Source organism: Camelus dromedarius, chromosome 2 (assembly GCF_036321535.1).
Source record: "Camelus dromedarius isolate mCamDro1 chromosome 2, mCamDro1.pat, whole genome shotgun sequence".
NCBI lineage: Eukaryota > Metazoa > Chordata > Mammalia > Artiodactyla > Camelidae > Camelus > Camelus dromedarius.
The window spans coordinates 50,552,450-50,568,061 of NC_087437.1; the positions used below are offsets into that span (position 1 = coordinate 50,552,450).

General features: G+C 36.8%; 1 protein-coding gene across 2 annotated transcripts in view; it reads right to left on the reverse strand.

Annotated features, from left to right (window-relative positions):
- MCCC1 (methylcrotonyl-CoA carboxylase subunit 1) overlaps nucleotides 1-15,612 on the reverse strand; it is a 51,255-nt gene that overhangs the window by 11,614 nt on the left and 24,029 nt on the right. For both annotated transcript variants that reach the window (XM_031451952.2, XM_031451961.2), the window contains 6 exons: nucleotides 15,084-15,165; nucleotides 10,661-10,788; nucleotides 7,148-7,331; nucleotides 3,277-3,386; nucleotides 1,670-1,886; nucleotides 84-170 (listed from right to left, as the gene is read on the reverse strand). In XM_031451952.2, the coding sequence (XP_031307812.1) occupies nucleotides 84-170; nucleotides 1,670-1,886; nucleotides 3,277-3,386; nucleotides 7,148-7,331; nucleotides 10,661-10,788; nucleotides 15,084-15,165 (808 nt within the window). The remainder of the gene's footprint in view (nucleotides 1-83; nucleotides 171-1,669; nucleotides 1,887-3,276; nucleotides 3,387-7,147; nucleotides 7,332-10,660; nucleotides 10,789-15,083; nucleotides 15,166-15,612) is intronic.

Genomic DNA, 15,612 nt, shown 5'->3' on the forward strand with positions numbered 1-15,612 from the left:
GCCAGGCTGAATTGCTTTTTTTTTCAGGTAAATGTGATCTATTTCTACGAAGCACATTTATCTTTTAATAAAACATTACTTACTGTTTTTACCATCCTTAAGAGTCATGTTTCTGGTGTAACAGATATTCAGTCTTCTTCCACTGCTGGATGCAAAAGGAGAATACTGATCTAAAAAAAATTTTTTTTAATTCAACAACAAATTTATGAACATCAACCCTACCAAATTTATACCTCACAAAAGAAAACATAAAACACAGGTCCTTTACTGGCAGCTCAAATGTGTTTTCTTTGTTCTATTCATTGCTTTAAATTTAAATTAGATACTTTCATTTACGTCTCAGGAAATTCCATATAAAAAAAAAATCCCAGTTTCTCTTGAAAAATCAGAATATTTTCACTTAAACTCTCATTCTCTGGTGGCATAAGCTGTATAGTGGTCACCCCTTTGACAGGGCAAATGCACTCCAGGTCATCCAAATCTCTACCACTCACTATTTTTCCTTCACCTGGCCTCTTTTATTCTTCTGTTGCTGGTCCACCCCAGAGACATTTGCGTGTACACCTGCTGCTGGACCATATCCAGCATAGCCAAATTGAAGCAATTTATTCTGAAACTCCTATCTGTGCTGGTTATAAATTTTAAAAAGGTAAGTGAGAGTAAAAGGACACTCCTTTCTAAAAATGCTAAGTTCAGGCTTAGGAATATCATATGGAGTGTATTTAGATGCATTTATTTAATGTAAAATGGCAAAATGAGGCCAGAGAATAAATCTCTTAAAGATATACTTATATACTACATTTCAATATCATTTTCTTGAATGAATCTAGAAATTAAAGATCCTAACAATGGGATCCTATAATAATATAATAATCCCAATAATGATGATGGGATAAACAGATTCAATTTTTTTTTTTTCTGTTTGCTCCAAAGATCAGTTAGCCTGAGTAAACGTTATGGAGCAAGTCTGAGCGAGCTCAGATTTTGCTCAATTCAGAGGGAAGAACTTCTTAACGGAAAACTGACTGTAAGGGTAATAAGCTAATGAATTTTCATTATGAATTTCCAGCTTCCTGAGGTGCTAGGAGGAGGCTGAAACAGGGCTGCATGTGTGTGGCAGCCGGAATGAGTCTCTGCTATAGTCCTCCCTGTGTTCAGATTCTGTGATACGATGGAGAAGTTCCTAGGTCTTTAGGGAGTTAGAAATTTGATCGCAAAATGGAAAAAGAAAGAAGGAAATAACAGTAAATTATGGGTAACCCAAGGAGAATCTGAGTCTCCAGGACCAAGGAAGTTGCTGCAGGTACAAAGGATACAATAGAGTAGGCCACAAGGAGTGGTGAATAAAAGAAATTGAAAGGAAATTTGAAAAAACAGAAAAAAAAAGCTGGAATGGGATACGGGGAGAACTAGTGTTTGCCTGAAAAGAAGTCCATCTCTACATTGTTAGGTGATTAGTTACCTTCTATTTAATGGGTTAGAGTGTTTAAGGGTGCATCCTTGTTTTGTGAACAGCTCTACTTCACACTAAAATACACATTAGCAGAGGATGGTGTCAAGCACTGAGGGCAGAAAAGGGAGGCAGGAGTGACATAAAGAAAGAAAAGTATGTTCAATAATTATTCATAAAATCTTGATAAGCAGAGGAAAGAGACAAGCATTCTTGTACCTTGTGTCTGAGTTTTGAAAACATCAGACATAGCTTTCTCCTTGAGGATGAGACCCAGAGCTGCCTGGCATAAAAACTCTTTGGCTGTGGCCTTCCGACCGGGCAATAGTTCTTTTTGATGTTGAGGGATGAAATCAGTGTGCACATTCCCAGCTTCAAACTCTGGGTGGCCAGAAAGGCTGAGAAGGAAGTCAATGTTGGTGTGCAGTCCAACGATCTAGGGGGAAAAAGCCCACATCCCCAGTAAGTGTGGAAACAACATATTCAGAAAACATTTCTATTGCACCTGCTCTTCCTAGTATTTTCTACTATGAATAACTCTCAGGAAAAACAAAACAAAACAAAACCACTCACGTCACCATCACTATACACCTGCACTTAACAGTACGTTAATTTACTACGATAAAGAGGATGTAGAAAATGCTGCTGGGTAGGTAGCATGGAGACATTTAATTGACTTAGGTTAGGAAAGTAAGTTAAATGTTAAGAAACTTATTAAGAGATTTATTTGCAAGATATTGAAGACTTGCCGCTCAGAACACCCCACAAAATAGGAAGACTGCAAACAGAGGGTAGGACTGCTACACTAGGGAGAAGGTAGGATTGCATGACCTGAAGAGAGCTTCCTTCCAAAACTAAAATCCGTATCTGACACACTGACATAAAAATTAAAAAGGTATAAAATTAACTCAAGTCCACTCAATAAATGAGATCCACAGTAAAAACCAGCTATCTGAGACCTGGATTCATTCATTTATTTAATACCCATTTACTGAGCATCTTTTAGGTGTCAGGCCCAGACCCAGGTACTGGGGACACAGTGAAAAACAAAACAAAGTCCTTGCCCTCACAGAACTTACATTTTAGGGACAGATAACAAATAATACCCATAAACTAATATCTAATATAATATCAAGTGATAGGAAGAAAAATAAGGCTGGCCAAAGGGACAGAAAACAGCAAAGCATCCTGTTTTAAACACGGTTGCCTATGAAGGACTCTGAAGATCATGGTGAGCAGGGCTGAGGACGGTGAGGAGGGAGTCCTGGGATTATGTAGGGGAAGAACATTCTGGAAGAGAGAACAGGAACAGATGGTTCCATGCTGGGTGTGTCTAAACAGCAAGAAGACCAGTGAGGGTGGAGCCAGAGATCAGAGGTTTGGTCAAATTCATGACATATAATAATGTGCATATCACAGGTTAATAAGAAATCCTTCTATGAAGCTAAATCAGTGTGGTGTGGGACCTACTGCACCAAGGAAATTAATGCGCTACAGAAAAGCAACAAATTCCAACAAATGAATAAAACTGAAAATAATTCTTTTCCTTTGGAGAAAGTAACACTAGACTATAGGCCGTACTTGTGTAGCTGGGCTTACCTACAGGATGAATAGGAATTGCATATTGGGTCTCACTGAAGTTATCACTGATGCTAATAGTTTGTCTTGTAATCTTTCTTTTCTAGCTGAAATCAGGAAGTCCTCAAAGTCTATTCTGATCAATGGAAAATCCTCCGATGTGAAATTATTTTGTTTTTGACAAGATATGCTTGGCTGTAGATAGACAGAGAGCATCAGGGTCACTCACATGGCCCCAGGTCACTCACATGGTACTGTCGAAGGCTGTACCTCAGTTTCGTCAAGGCTGCCTGGCGATCTGCAGCCCACACAACCAGCTTTGCAATCATTGGGTCATAATGCATGGAAACTTCATCTCCTGAAATTGAAAAACCACAGTAACCACTCAAAACTTAAAGGGATAAAATATGATAAGCAAGACATTCTCCTGGGGCTTCATGTACATTTCACACTTAATCCTCACAAACTCCTGCATGATAGAGATCATTACCACCATTTTATTCATGAGGAATCAAGGCTTACAGGGGCTTAAAAACTTACTAGAAGTCTAAGGAGGTTATGACCACCCAAGAGCACCAGGACCTAAAAGAGTCATTCACTGACACACAGGCTGGTTTTCTCCATCCATTCCTCAGAAACTTCTTTTCACTTCTCATTTTGGAAGTTGGTGCAAACTCCCTTCACCCTCTCAGATCACAGTCACTTTGTCTTTAGCATTTCGTCCCTCCACATCCTCAGTTTCCTCACCAGAAAAATAAGGATAATAATTCCTTTATCCTGCAGGCTTGTTGGGAGGATTGACAATCAAGTGCTAAACGCCATACCAGGCAGAGCTGATAAACAAGGAACAGCTATCACTACATGACAGAGTCTCAGAGAATCTGAACCATGCACATCTCATTGGTAAGAAATGGTTCAAGTCAGAAGTTATAAGGAATGCTGTTCGAGGAACTTTTTGTGATTTTGGCACATCACTTGACCCCTCTGAACCCTAGAGTCTCCATCTATAGAATCAAGGAGATAGATTACACTCCCTTATCCACCCACCCATCCATCCATCCACCCACCTACCCACACATACTGACCACCTTCTAGGCCTAGGCTTGAGCAAGGTCCTGCAAATATAAGATGGAAGACAGAATCCCTCCCTTAAAATTCTTATAGTCTAATGGAGAAACTAGACAAGGAGTAAAAGATCACTGTAAGATAGTATAAAAGGGCAATGCACAAGGAATACACAGGGGACTCAGGAAACACAAAAGAGGAGGGGTTGGGGGGAGCTTCCTGGCCTAGATTATCCTTTCCAGTGTTAGGATGTGAATCTGGGAGTCCTTTTCATAATTGTATCTCTGTTATCCTTTGAGCACCTTTATTAAATTATACTGCAAGCTTTGCTTCCTCACAGATTATTTCTTCTCTATTATAAGTACTCTCTTTTCTATGATGTTTTGCTGTTAAGTTAAAATCTTGCTGTGGGTTAGCCAGAGGTCTCAAAATTCTGCCAACTTATTATTAAGAAGTTTTAATTCCATGGAGGGAGGGTATAGCTCAATCCCCAGTACCTCCATTAAACTAAAAAAAAAAAAAAAAGTAAACCTAATTACCTCCCCTCCCCCAAAACAAAATCCACAACGGAAAGGAAGTCCTTCAGTAAATGGTGTTGGGAAAACTGGACAGCAGCATGTAAATCAAAGAAATTAGAATACTTCCGCATACCATACACAAAAATAAACTTGAAACGGTTAAAGACTTAAACATAAAACAAGAGACAATAAACCTCCTAGAAGCAAACATAGGCAAAACATTGTCTCACATACATCTCAGCAATGTTCTCCTAGGGCAGTCTACCCAAGAAATAGAAATAAAAGCGAAAATCAACAATTGAGACCTAATTAAACTTACAAGCTTTTGCACAGCAAAGGAAACCGTAAGCAAAAGAAAATGACAACCTACACAATGGGAGAAAATATTTGCAAATGATGCAACTGACAAAGGCTTGATCTCCAGAATATACAAACAGCTCATATGACTTAATAAGAAAAAAACAAACAATCCAATCCAAAAATTGCCAGAAGACCTAAATAAGCAATTCTCCAATGAAGACATATGAATGACCAACAGGCACATGAAAAAATGCTCAGTATCACTAATTATGAAATGCAAATCAAAACTACAATGAGATATCACCTCGTATCAGTCAGAATGGCCATCATTCAAAAGTCCACAAATAATAAATGCTGGAGAGGCTGTGGAGAAAAGGGAACCTTCCTACACTGTTGGTGGGAATGCAGTTTGGTGCAGCCATTGTGGAAAACAGTATGGAGAGTCCTTAAAAGACTAAAAATAGACTTACCATATGATCCAGCAATCCCACTCCTGGGCTTATGTCCAGAAGGAACCCTAATTCAAAAAGACACTTGCACCCCAACGTTCATAGCAGCACTATTTACAATAGCTAAGGCATGGAAACAACCTAAATGTCCACTGACAGGTGACTGAAGAAAGAAGTTATGATATATTTATACAATGGAATACTCTTCAGCCATAAAAAAGACAATATAATGCCATTTGTAGCAACACGGATTTCCCTGGAGAATGTCACTCTAAGTGAAGTAAGCCAGAAAGAGAAAGGAAAATACCATATGATATCACTCATATGTGGAATCTTAAAAAAAAAAAAAAAAAAAAAAAAAAAAAGATAAATGAATTTAAATATAAAACAGAAGCAGACTCACAGACATAGAACACAAACTTGTGGTTGCCAGGGTGGAAAAGGGTGGGAAAGGACAGATTGGGAATTCAGGATTTGTAGATACTGACAGGTATATATAGAATAGATAAACAAGTTTATACTGTACAGCACAGGGAAATATATACAAGATCTTCTAGTAGCTCATGGTGAAAAAGAATATGAAAATGAATATATGTATATCCATGTATGACTGAAAAATTGTGCTGCACACCAGAAATTGAAGCATTGTAAACTGACTATAACTCAAAACAAAACAAAAAAGAAGTCCTAATTCTTCATTTTGGTTTTCAAGACCGAAACGATCTGCTCTCATTCTATTATCTCCAGCCACATCAACTACTCACCATCCTAAACCCTTTTCTCCAGCCACATATTTTCTTACAGATCTTTGAACACACCTTTAGTTAAGTCCTCTTTTCTTCACTTTTATGTATGCAGTTAAATCTGCCTACTCAAATCCACTCCAGGTTTCCTCTTAGAAATGTGTCCTGCTATATCAGGCTAACGTAACCTGTTAATTGTGAGAATTGCTGTATTTTCTCTCTCACCATCTGTTTAACTTCTGTGGCAACTAAGGTGGCAATAGACAGTGGTGGCTCAGAGGGCAGACCCTGGAGCCGGAATGCCTTCAGAATGCCTGGGTCTGAATCTTGGCTCCAAGGGTGATCTTGAATAAATCACTTCTCTGTGCCTGGTTTCCTCATCTGGAAAATGGGGATGATAATGACACCTACTCATAGGGTAGTTCTCATAGTTAAAGGAGCCCATGTAGAAAAATCACCCAGAACAGCACCTGTACATAGTAAGTGCTAAATAATTTAGTTATGACCATTGTAATTAATCATACGTGAACTGTGACAGCTCTTGTGCACGATTTTTTTTACTTTTCTTTCTTTCTTTTACTATTGTTAAGCTTGAACTGAACTTATTTTTACTGAATTCTTCAGCTTGACTTTCAGTATCTTGAAGTCAGAATGCCTTGGGCATACCAGGTATCAGTCACCTTAAATCATTTTTGGAACTAGGCAAAGTAAAAATGGAAAGCAGTACACACAAAATATTTTTTGCTTAGGTTTGACTAAGTGCTGCTGCATTTCAAAAAAAGAGAGCAAAGAAAAAAAAAGGAACTGCTCAAAATTAAAGAAACATTAGTTTAAAAAAAGAGAGTAGTACTGCTTAAAAATAGTTATTCTTTAAAAATAACTATTCCTGAGAAAAAAGTAAAGATTAATGAGAAATCAATTAAATCCTTTATTTAAAAACACACTACGCATTTCCACAAAACACAGGGAAAAGACCCCCATCCAAAAACAATAATGTATTTAAAGTTTTCTAAAACCAAGAATTTTTATTTTATTTCACTTTACCTTGCCGTACACCAGTTTCAATCCTTATGGAAAGGTCGGCTTGAGGGGTAGAGAGATGCACTAATGGTCCAGCTCCTGGCATGAAGTTATTATTAGGATCTTCTGCATATATTCTAGCTTCAAAGGCATGGCCCTGCAGAGTTATTTCTTCCTGGCTCAAAGGAATCTTCTCTCCTGCTGCAACCTGGTAAAAGAGGAATACATGGTCTTACAAAAATCCACCTTACAGCAGCTATGAGACTAATTTGATGGTCTTGTCTTTTCCTATATAAAATGGACATTTGGACTTTATAATAAAGCTAAATAAAAACTATTATTTTATCTACCCACTTGAGTATTGGACAAAAGCAAAAACAGATTTAAAAACAGATGCAAGAATAGATAAAAAAGATTATACTGTATAGCACAGGGAAATATACACAAGATCTTATGGTAGCTCACAGAGAAAAAAATGTGACAATGAATATATGTATGTTCATGTATAACTGAAAATCTGTGCTCTACATTGCAATTTGACACAACATTGTAAAATGACTATAACTCAATAAAAAATGTTAAAAAAAAAGATGCAGCTTGGAAATACATTAATTACAATGGGTTTCTAAAGTTATAGAGAAAGCAGGCAAACTGATGGCTAAATTATAAATATCAATTATTTTTCAACATAATCAAAACTAAAATTTCTCACTGGCAAGATATTCTTAGTTTTCATTTAGAACATTAGCACTCAGTTACCAAATCAATCTTTTTTTTGCAGTAAATTATTACTTGGTGTTTAGGACTATATTTACAACTATGGCCAAAGTGTGGCATTAATCATCTTTGTAAACTTCATCACCAAGTGAGTAATAGAGCAAAACAGACTGGGGAACATGTTTTAAAGACGTTGTTATGTTTACGGATATTGCAAGATATCAGACTCTAAACAGGGTGATCAGTATTGTTTATCACTGTTATTATTTGGCTTATTATTATTATTATTATTACTTTGGCTTTTATATACCAATACAACAAATCTCTCTCTTCAACTAGTATAATTTGGAAAAGGCTATTGTAGGGCACACTGTCACTCTCTTTACTCTCCCCTTAAGTTTTCCCCAAGATGAAAAAAAAAGATAAACTGAGATGGTAAAAGATACAGGGAAAAAACTCTAGCTCAGCAGTACACTGAACTAAAGAGGTAAGCATAAAACAGGCAAAGGTTTCATCTCTTTAAATCTATAAATAAGAAAAATCAGGAACCACAACAGTTAAAAATGAAAGGAAAATGAACTAAACTGAATGCCTTTATGGCACAGTGTTTGGAACCACAGACTACAGCCATACTGCCTGAGTTCAAATTCTGTCTCTATATTTACCCTGTTATGGGCATACTCATATTCTGGGTAAGCTTCTTTAACCTCTTGATGCTTCAGAGAAAAATGCCTGGCATATAATAATAACTATGTCATGTTAGCTATCATCGTTTCATTCTTATCCTTTAAAATAAAATACTCTTCAATGTTTTAATAAAGAATTCTATTTGTTTTAGTATAAAAAAGAATGACTATATTCTTTTTTTTTTTTTTTTTTGAGGCTTCAATTCTACCTGTGAAGATTTATTTGTATTATGTAACATAGAGGTAAATATGGCAAAAAGCAACTCCGGGCGGTTGGTAAAGTAGGTGTAACAATATTGTCTGAATATATAGCATTACTATGTAACATACAACAGTAAAGAGAAAATACTGACCCAAAACAGCTGCCATATTGACAGCGAGAGGAGGTTTTGTTTCACCCCCAGTCCTCATCCCTCCAGCTTAGACCTGCTCCCAACACAGGGGTTTTATATATCCCCAGCCCAGACTCAAGTACAGATTCACTGAAGAATGACCATATTCTAAGATGTGATCTGATTCCTGACTACATAGCCCTACTTTAACCTGGTTTATCTGCCTGTTTTCCTCTGAAACTGGTTTCTATCTAGGCCCAGAAAAGGCTCAGTACTTGGAAAACTGTGTCAGGTTCTCCCGGGCTCTAGACATTGACTTTTTGGAACCCTTGGACCTTGGACATTTCACCAGCCTCCCGTGGACACTGCTAACCACCTGAAACTGCAGCCTGGGTGCTCACTTCATTTCACCCTTGCTCAGGAAGCCAGTGACTCCAGAGAAAGGTCCTGGAGCTTGAACTCTTGACTCACCAAATGGTGAGATCCCTTGTTTTACCTCTGCTTGGAAGCCAGACTCCAAAGTGCCTTGAACCCTGTAAACAAGGTCCAATGGTGTCCCTAAGCTCTAGAAACCTTTCCCAGATGATAAAAGTTGCTTCCTTTTCTAAGAGCCTTCAAAACTCTTAAAATTTCTTGAGTTGCAGAAATAAATGTCTGCGGTCCCGTCTAATGTCCAAAAGCTTTCTCCTCCTTAATCCTTGGAAATCTTTTATCCTTCATGATTTCAAAATTCAGGACTCTCTTGATTATTGCTTCAGAAAAAAAAAATCCTTCTTTGAATTCTGAAAACATATGCACTGTTTCCAAAAGTCTCTAAACCTGCTCCAGTTTTCCTGATACTTAGTAACATTTCCTAGTCTGATATGCCTGGGTTTCATTACTTTCAAGGCTATAGAGGCCCGGAAGAATCCTGTAACTCAATTAAAACCACCAATCATTCCCAAAGAACCAGCAAGAGGAATATCATATTACTGTCCTTAGAAGTTCTACAAAGACAAAATGATGAAAATAGTCAATACTTTAACATCACAACATGGAAAAGATAATTTAGACTCAGGATATATAAAGAACCAAGAATCCTAGAGAGATCAAGAATGTTCATACCACTTAAATTTTTTTTTTTTATATTGAGAAAAGGCTGTAAAACCTATTGTTTTCAATAAAGAGAACAAAACAGACTAAAATATTATTATCAGTATTTGACGGAATATGCTTTGTAGAACTCCGGTTCAGGCCAGTGAGGAACAGTTGTAAACTTACACTTCACTAAAATATAGTAGATGTGTCATAGTGAAGCCAGAATGGTTTAAAACTTTCTAAGTATTTACTCTGAATGGCTATGCTTATCCCTTCATGGCCCAGCAACAGTGTGTCAGCACTTGCACATGAAACACTGTTGGTCTAAACCATTCCCAACTCTTCCTTAGGTCATCTCATCTTGACCAGCACCTGCCCTGCCTCTAAAATCTAACGATGGCCTGGCTCTGAATGATGTGGCCTCAGGTAGAGTAGAAGGCTTTGTGTTGAGACAATGTGGTAAGAGCAGGCCTCAGTGGCAGGAGCTCATCTTCTGGCTGCCCCATGTCTAAGGGGAAAAGATGGTAAGTGACAAGTTAGGAATCAGTCCATAAAGTGACAACAATGTCACAGCATCAAATGTACTGTCACCTTTAACCTCCCATTTTCCTATCCTCATGACAACCACCAAGGATTGAACCCTTGCCCAAAGTGATACTTCCTTTTAGGAGGCCACAAGGTAACATATTCTCAACACTGATCTTTAACAGAAAAAACACTCCCACCCTAAGCTGCCATTCCACCAAGTCAGTTCCTGTGACCATCTCAGTAACAGGATGTTCCACTTGCAGCCTTGTATTCATCTCCATGAAGTAGAAATTGTGCTTTGAGTCCATAATAAACTCCACAGTTCCTGAAAGATAAAATACAGTGGTCACATCCCAACAGCATATAATCAGTCGGAATCAAAATCTTTCATGAAATATCAAGTTTTACTGCTGCCTTCATTCAGAGATAAACATTTTGCATTTCATGAAGAAAATACCTCACACTTTGTAGCAGTGAAATGATTTTCAATCAAAAATAGGGAGCCACATGAAATTTAACAATAGAAAAGTATGTCTGGGATTTTGAGAAAATGGTAAACCCAAGTTATGAATCAGTCTCAGCTGCCACAGCAGTGAGAACATGGCTGAACCATGAATTACTGCTTCGGTGCACCGAGGTTTCACCTCGGAAACCTCACACTGTGACATTCCATCTTACTCTAACCCTGTGGAGAAAGACTTTTTTTTCCTGTTGAATGTGGGCTCTGGAAGTTTCTTTAAAATCCTTTTGCTAGTGACCCTTTAGAAGATTGCTTAGTAAGTAAACATCATGTTAATGTCTTATCTACTGGCATTATATTAGGTACTACACTCCCCCCAACTTTATCAAAGCATAATTTCTGACAATAAACTTTATTCATTTTAAGGGGGAGGGTAATAGCTCAGTGGTAGAGCCCGTGCTTAGCATGCATGAGGTCCTGGGTTCAATCTCCAGTACCTTCATTAAAAAAATAAATAAACCTATTTACACCCCCTCCAAATTTATCCATTTTAGGTTTCAGCAATTGAATACAGTCATATAACCACTACCACTATGAAATACAAAACATTTCCATCACCCAAAATGTTCCCTTGTTCCCCTTTGCAGTCAGTCCCTTCCCCAGGCCCCTGGCTCCAGCCAACCACTCTTCTGCTTTCTATGAGTTTTTTTCCTAGAATGTCATACAAATGAAATCATATAGTATGTAGCCTTCTGTGTTTGAAATTTTTTTACTTAGTGTAAAGTTAGCTCCATACAATTTAAAACTGTTTTTCAAACTGTGGGTCACAATCTATCAGTGGACTATAAAAATTTAGTGAAAATTTCCAGTTTCTGACCCAGCAGGTAAAGTGCTTACAAGTCACCATCCCATCCTGACAAGTGAAAAGCTGAATAAGCTGAAGAATCAACAACTCTTCTTAGATCCACCACAGATGTGAGCAAACCACAGCCCCCCAAATTAGAGAGAAAGACAGGCAAATATAGAGATTCACAACTTGCTGGAACAGAAACTTATGAGCAAAAACCTCTGTGCGAACAAGTATTCCTCTAAAAATAAATAAATAAACCTAATCACCCCCCCTCCCCGGCCAACAAAAATAGATAAATAACAACAACAAAGAAAGACAGCAGTAGGCTGACTGGTTCACTGGTGAATTCTATCAAACCCTGGAGGTAGAATTTATACCAATTTATTTATACCAATTATCTACAGTCTCTTTCAGAAGACAGAATACTTCCCAACTCATTCTATGAGGCATTACCTTAACACCAAAACCAAAGAAGACTACAGACCAGTAACTCTTAAGAACATTGATGAAATAATCCTCAGCAAATCAAATCTAATAATGTATAAAAATAATGATATACCATGACCAGGTGGGATCTAGTATGCAAGACTAGTTCAACATCTGAAAATCAATGAATGTAATCCATCACATCAACAGACTAAAGCAGAATCACATGATTGTATCAACAAAATCAGAAAAAGCATTCGATGAAATCCAATACCCAACTATAATAAAAACTCCCAAATAGAGGGGAACTTCCACAATTTGAAAAAGATTTACAAAAACCTACAGCTAACATCATACCTAATAGTGAGAAACTAGAAGCCTTCCCACTAAGATCAGAAACATGGCTGTCCACTCTCACCATTCCTTTTCAATATCATACAAGATGTCCCAGTTAATGCAATAATACAAGAAAAGGAAATAAATGGTATAGATTGGGAAGGAAGAAATAAAACTGTTCACAGATGATTTGATCAACTTCATTAAAAAAATCCAAAAAACTTAATCAAAAAACCTCCTGGAACTAATAAGCAACCATATCAAGGTTGCAGGATATAAGGTGAGTATACAAGTCAACTGTTTTCCTACATACAAGTAAACAAGTAGAATTTGAAATTAAAAACACAATACCATTTACATTAGCACCCTCCTGAAGTGAAACAGGCAAAAATCTAACAAAATATGTATAAGATCTATATGAGGAAACTACAGAATTCTGATGAAATAGTAAAAGAAGAGCTAAATAAATGGAGAAACAGTTCATGCTTATGGATAGGAAGACTCAACATGGTCAAGAAGTCAGTCTTCCCAATCTGTTATATAGAGTCATTGCAACTCCAATCAAAATCCTAGCAAGCTATTTTGTGGATATCAAAAAACTGACTCTAATGTTTATACGGAGGAAAAGGACCCAGAATAACCAACTTGATATGAGAAAATGACAACATTGGAGGATTGACACTGTCTGAGTTCAAGACTTACTTACTATAAAGCTACAGAAATCAAAACAATAAAGTACTGGTGAGAGAACAAATAGATTAGTGGAACAGAATAGAGCGCCCAGAAACAGATCCACATAAATATAGACAACTAATCTTTGACAAAGGAGCAAAGGCAATAAAATGGAGAAAAGTCTTTTAAAGAAATGATGCTGGAGCAACTGGACATCTACAAGCAAAGAAAAAGAAAAAGAAAAAGAATCTCAACAGACCTTACAGCCTTCATGAAAATTAACCCCAAATGGATCAAAGACCAAAATGTAAAACACAAAACCAGAAAACTAGAAGACAACAAAGGAGAAAACCTAGTTGACTTTGAGCATAGTGAGTCTTTTTAGACACAACAACAAAGACACAATCCATGAAAGAAATAATTGATAAACTGGACTTCATTAAAATTAAAAACTTCTGCTCTGTTAAAGACAATATCAAGAGAATGAAAAGACTAGCCACAGACTGGGAGAAAAATTTGCAAAAGGTACATCTGTTAAAGAACTGTTATCTAAAATATACCAATAACTTAGAGCTCAACAATAAGAAAACAAACAACCTAACTAAACAATGGTCAAAAGACAGAAGAGATGGCAAATACACATACACAGATGGCAAATAAGCATATGAGAAGATGCTCCACATCATGTTATCAGGGAAATGCAAATTAAAACGAGATGTCACTACACACCTATTAGAATGGCCAAAATCTGGAACAATGATGACATGAAATGCTGATGAGGATGAGGAACTCTCATTATTTGCTTGGTGGAAATGCAAAGTGATACATCTACTTTGAAAGACAGTGTGGCAGTTTCTTACAAAACTAAACATACTCTTACCATGTGATCCATTCTTGGTGTTTATCCCAATGAATTGAAACTATGTCCACACAAAACCCTGTACATAGATATTTATAGCAGCTTTATTCATAACTGCTAAACTTGGAAGCAACCAAAATATACTTCTGGAAGTGAGAAGATAAATAAACTGGTACAACAAGACAATGGAATATTATCCAGCGCCAAACAGAAATGAGCCATCAAGCCATGAAAAGACATGGAGGAAACTTAAAATTCATGCTACTAAGTGAAGGAAGTCAATCTGAAAAAGCTACACACTATATAATTCCAACTGTATGACATCTGGAAAAGGCAAAACCATGGAGGCGATAAAAAGATCAGTGATTCTCAGGGGCTGGAAGCAGGGAGGGATGAAGAGCTCAATACTGAGGGCATTGAAACTACTCTGTGAGATACAATGGTAGAATACATGTTGGATACATGTCATTACACATTTGTCCAAACTCACAGAATGCACATCAAGAGTGAACTCTAACATAAACCATGGACACTGGGTGATAATGATGTGTCAGTGTAGGTCCATCCATTATAATAAAAGCACCATTCTGGCACAGGATGTTGATACTTGGGGAGGCTATGCATGTATGGGGACAGGGTATGGGAACTCTCTCTACTTTTGCTCAATTCTGCTGTTAACCTAAAACTCCTCTAAAAAGTTGAAGTTTACAAATTTAAAAAAAAAACACACAAAAAAATCATTTCAGTGATTTTACTTTAAAATAGGATAGAAAGAATCAAGTAGCATTACACATAATTAGGGTAAGTACTGTTTAGTGAAAAATTTTTTTCAAATATACATGTATAAAAACACAAACACATATGCATATACTGGGTCTCAATGTAAAACATATTTCTTAATGTGGGTATAGTCAAAAAAGTTTGAAAGTCAGTGATTTAAAAGCTATATGTTTTGTTTGCCTTTCAAAACACAAAGGATCACTCTTTCTCCTCTATCAGAAGCACATCTTTACATACCTGCACCAACATAGTTTACAGCTTTAGCAGCTCTGACTGCAGCTTCTCCGAGCGCTTTTCTTACTTCAGGTTTAATGCCAGGCTATGAAAAAATATTTGAAATAAGTTTCCATTAGTACTTTGTCCTACTAGAAGTTTCCATTAAGATTCAGTATTACATTTCTATGTACCAAATATTACATTAAAGAGATAAGGATAAGTAGCTAATGTCACACATTTCTTCAAGAAATATTGTCCTATACCATAGTTCAACTGTCCTTATATCAAAGTTTAATGATTCTGTTAGTAATTTCTATGAACTGCAGCTATTACTCAGCATAATGACATATCTCTGTCCCTTGTACTTACAAAATAACTTTCATGACTATATGTCCACTTAAAATTATATGTATCAATATGAAAACTTAGAACTATCTCTATTTTGTTTCAAAATGATAAAGCAATCTGGGTCATGTATCCAATAATTATCTTAGAATAACAGTAAACCTTGAGACTGCAAGTTAGTAAGAAAGGTTCATAAAAAGAAACG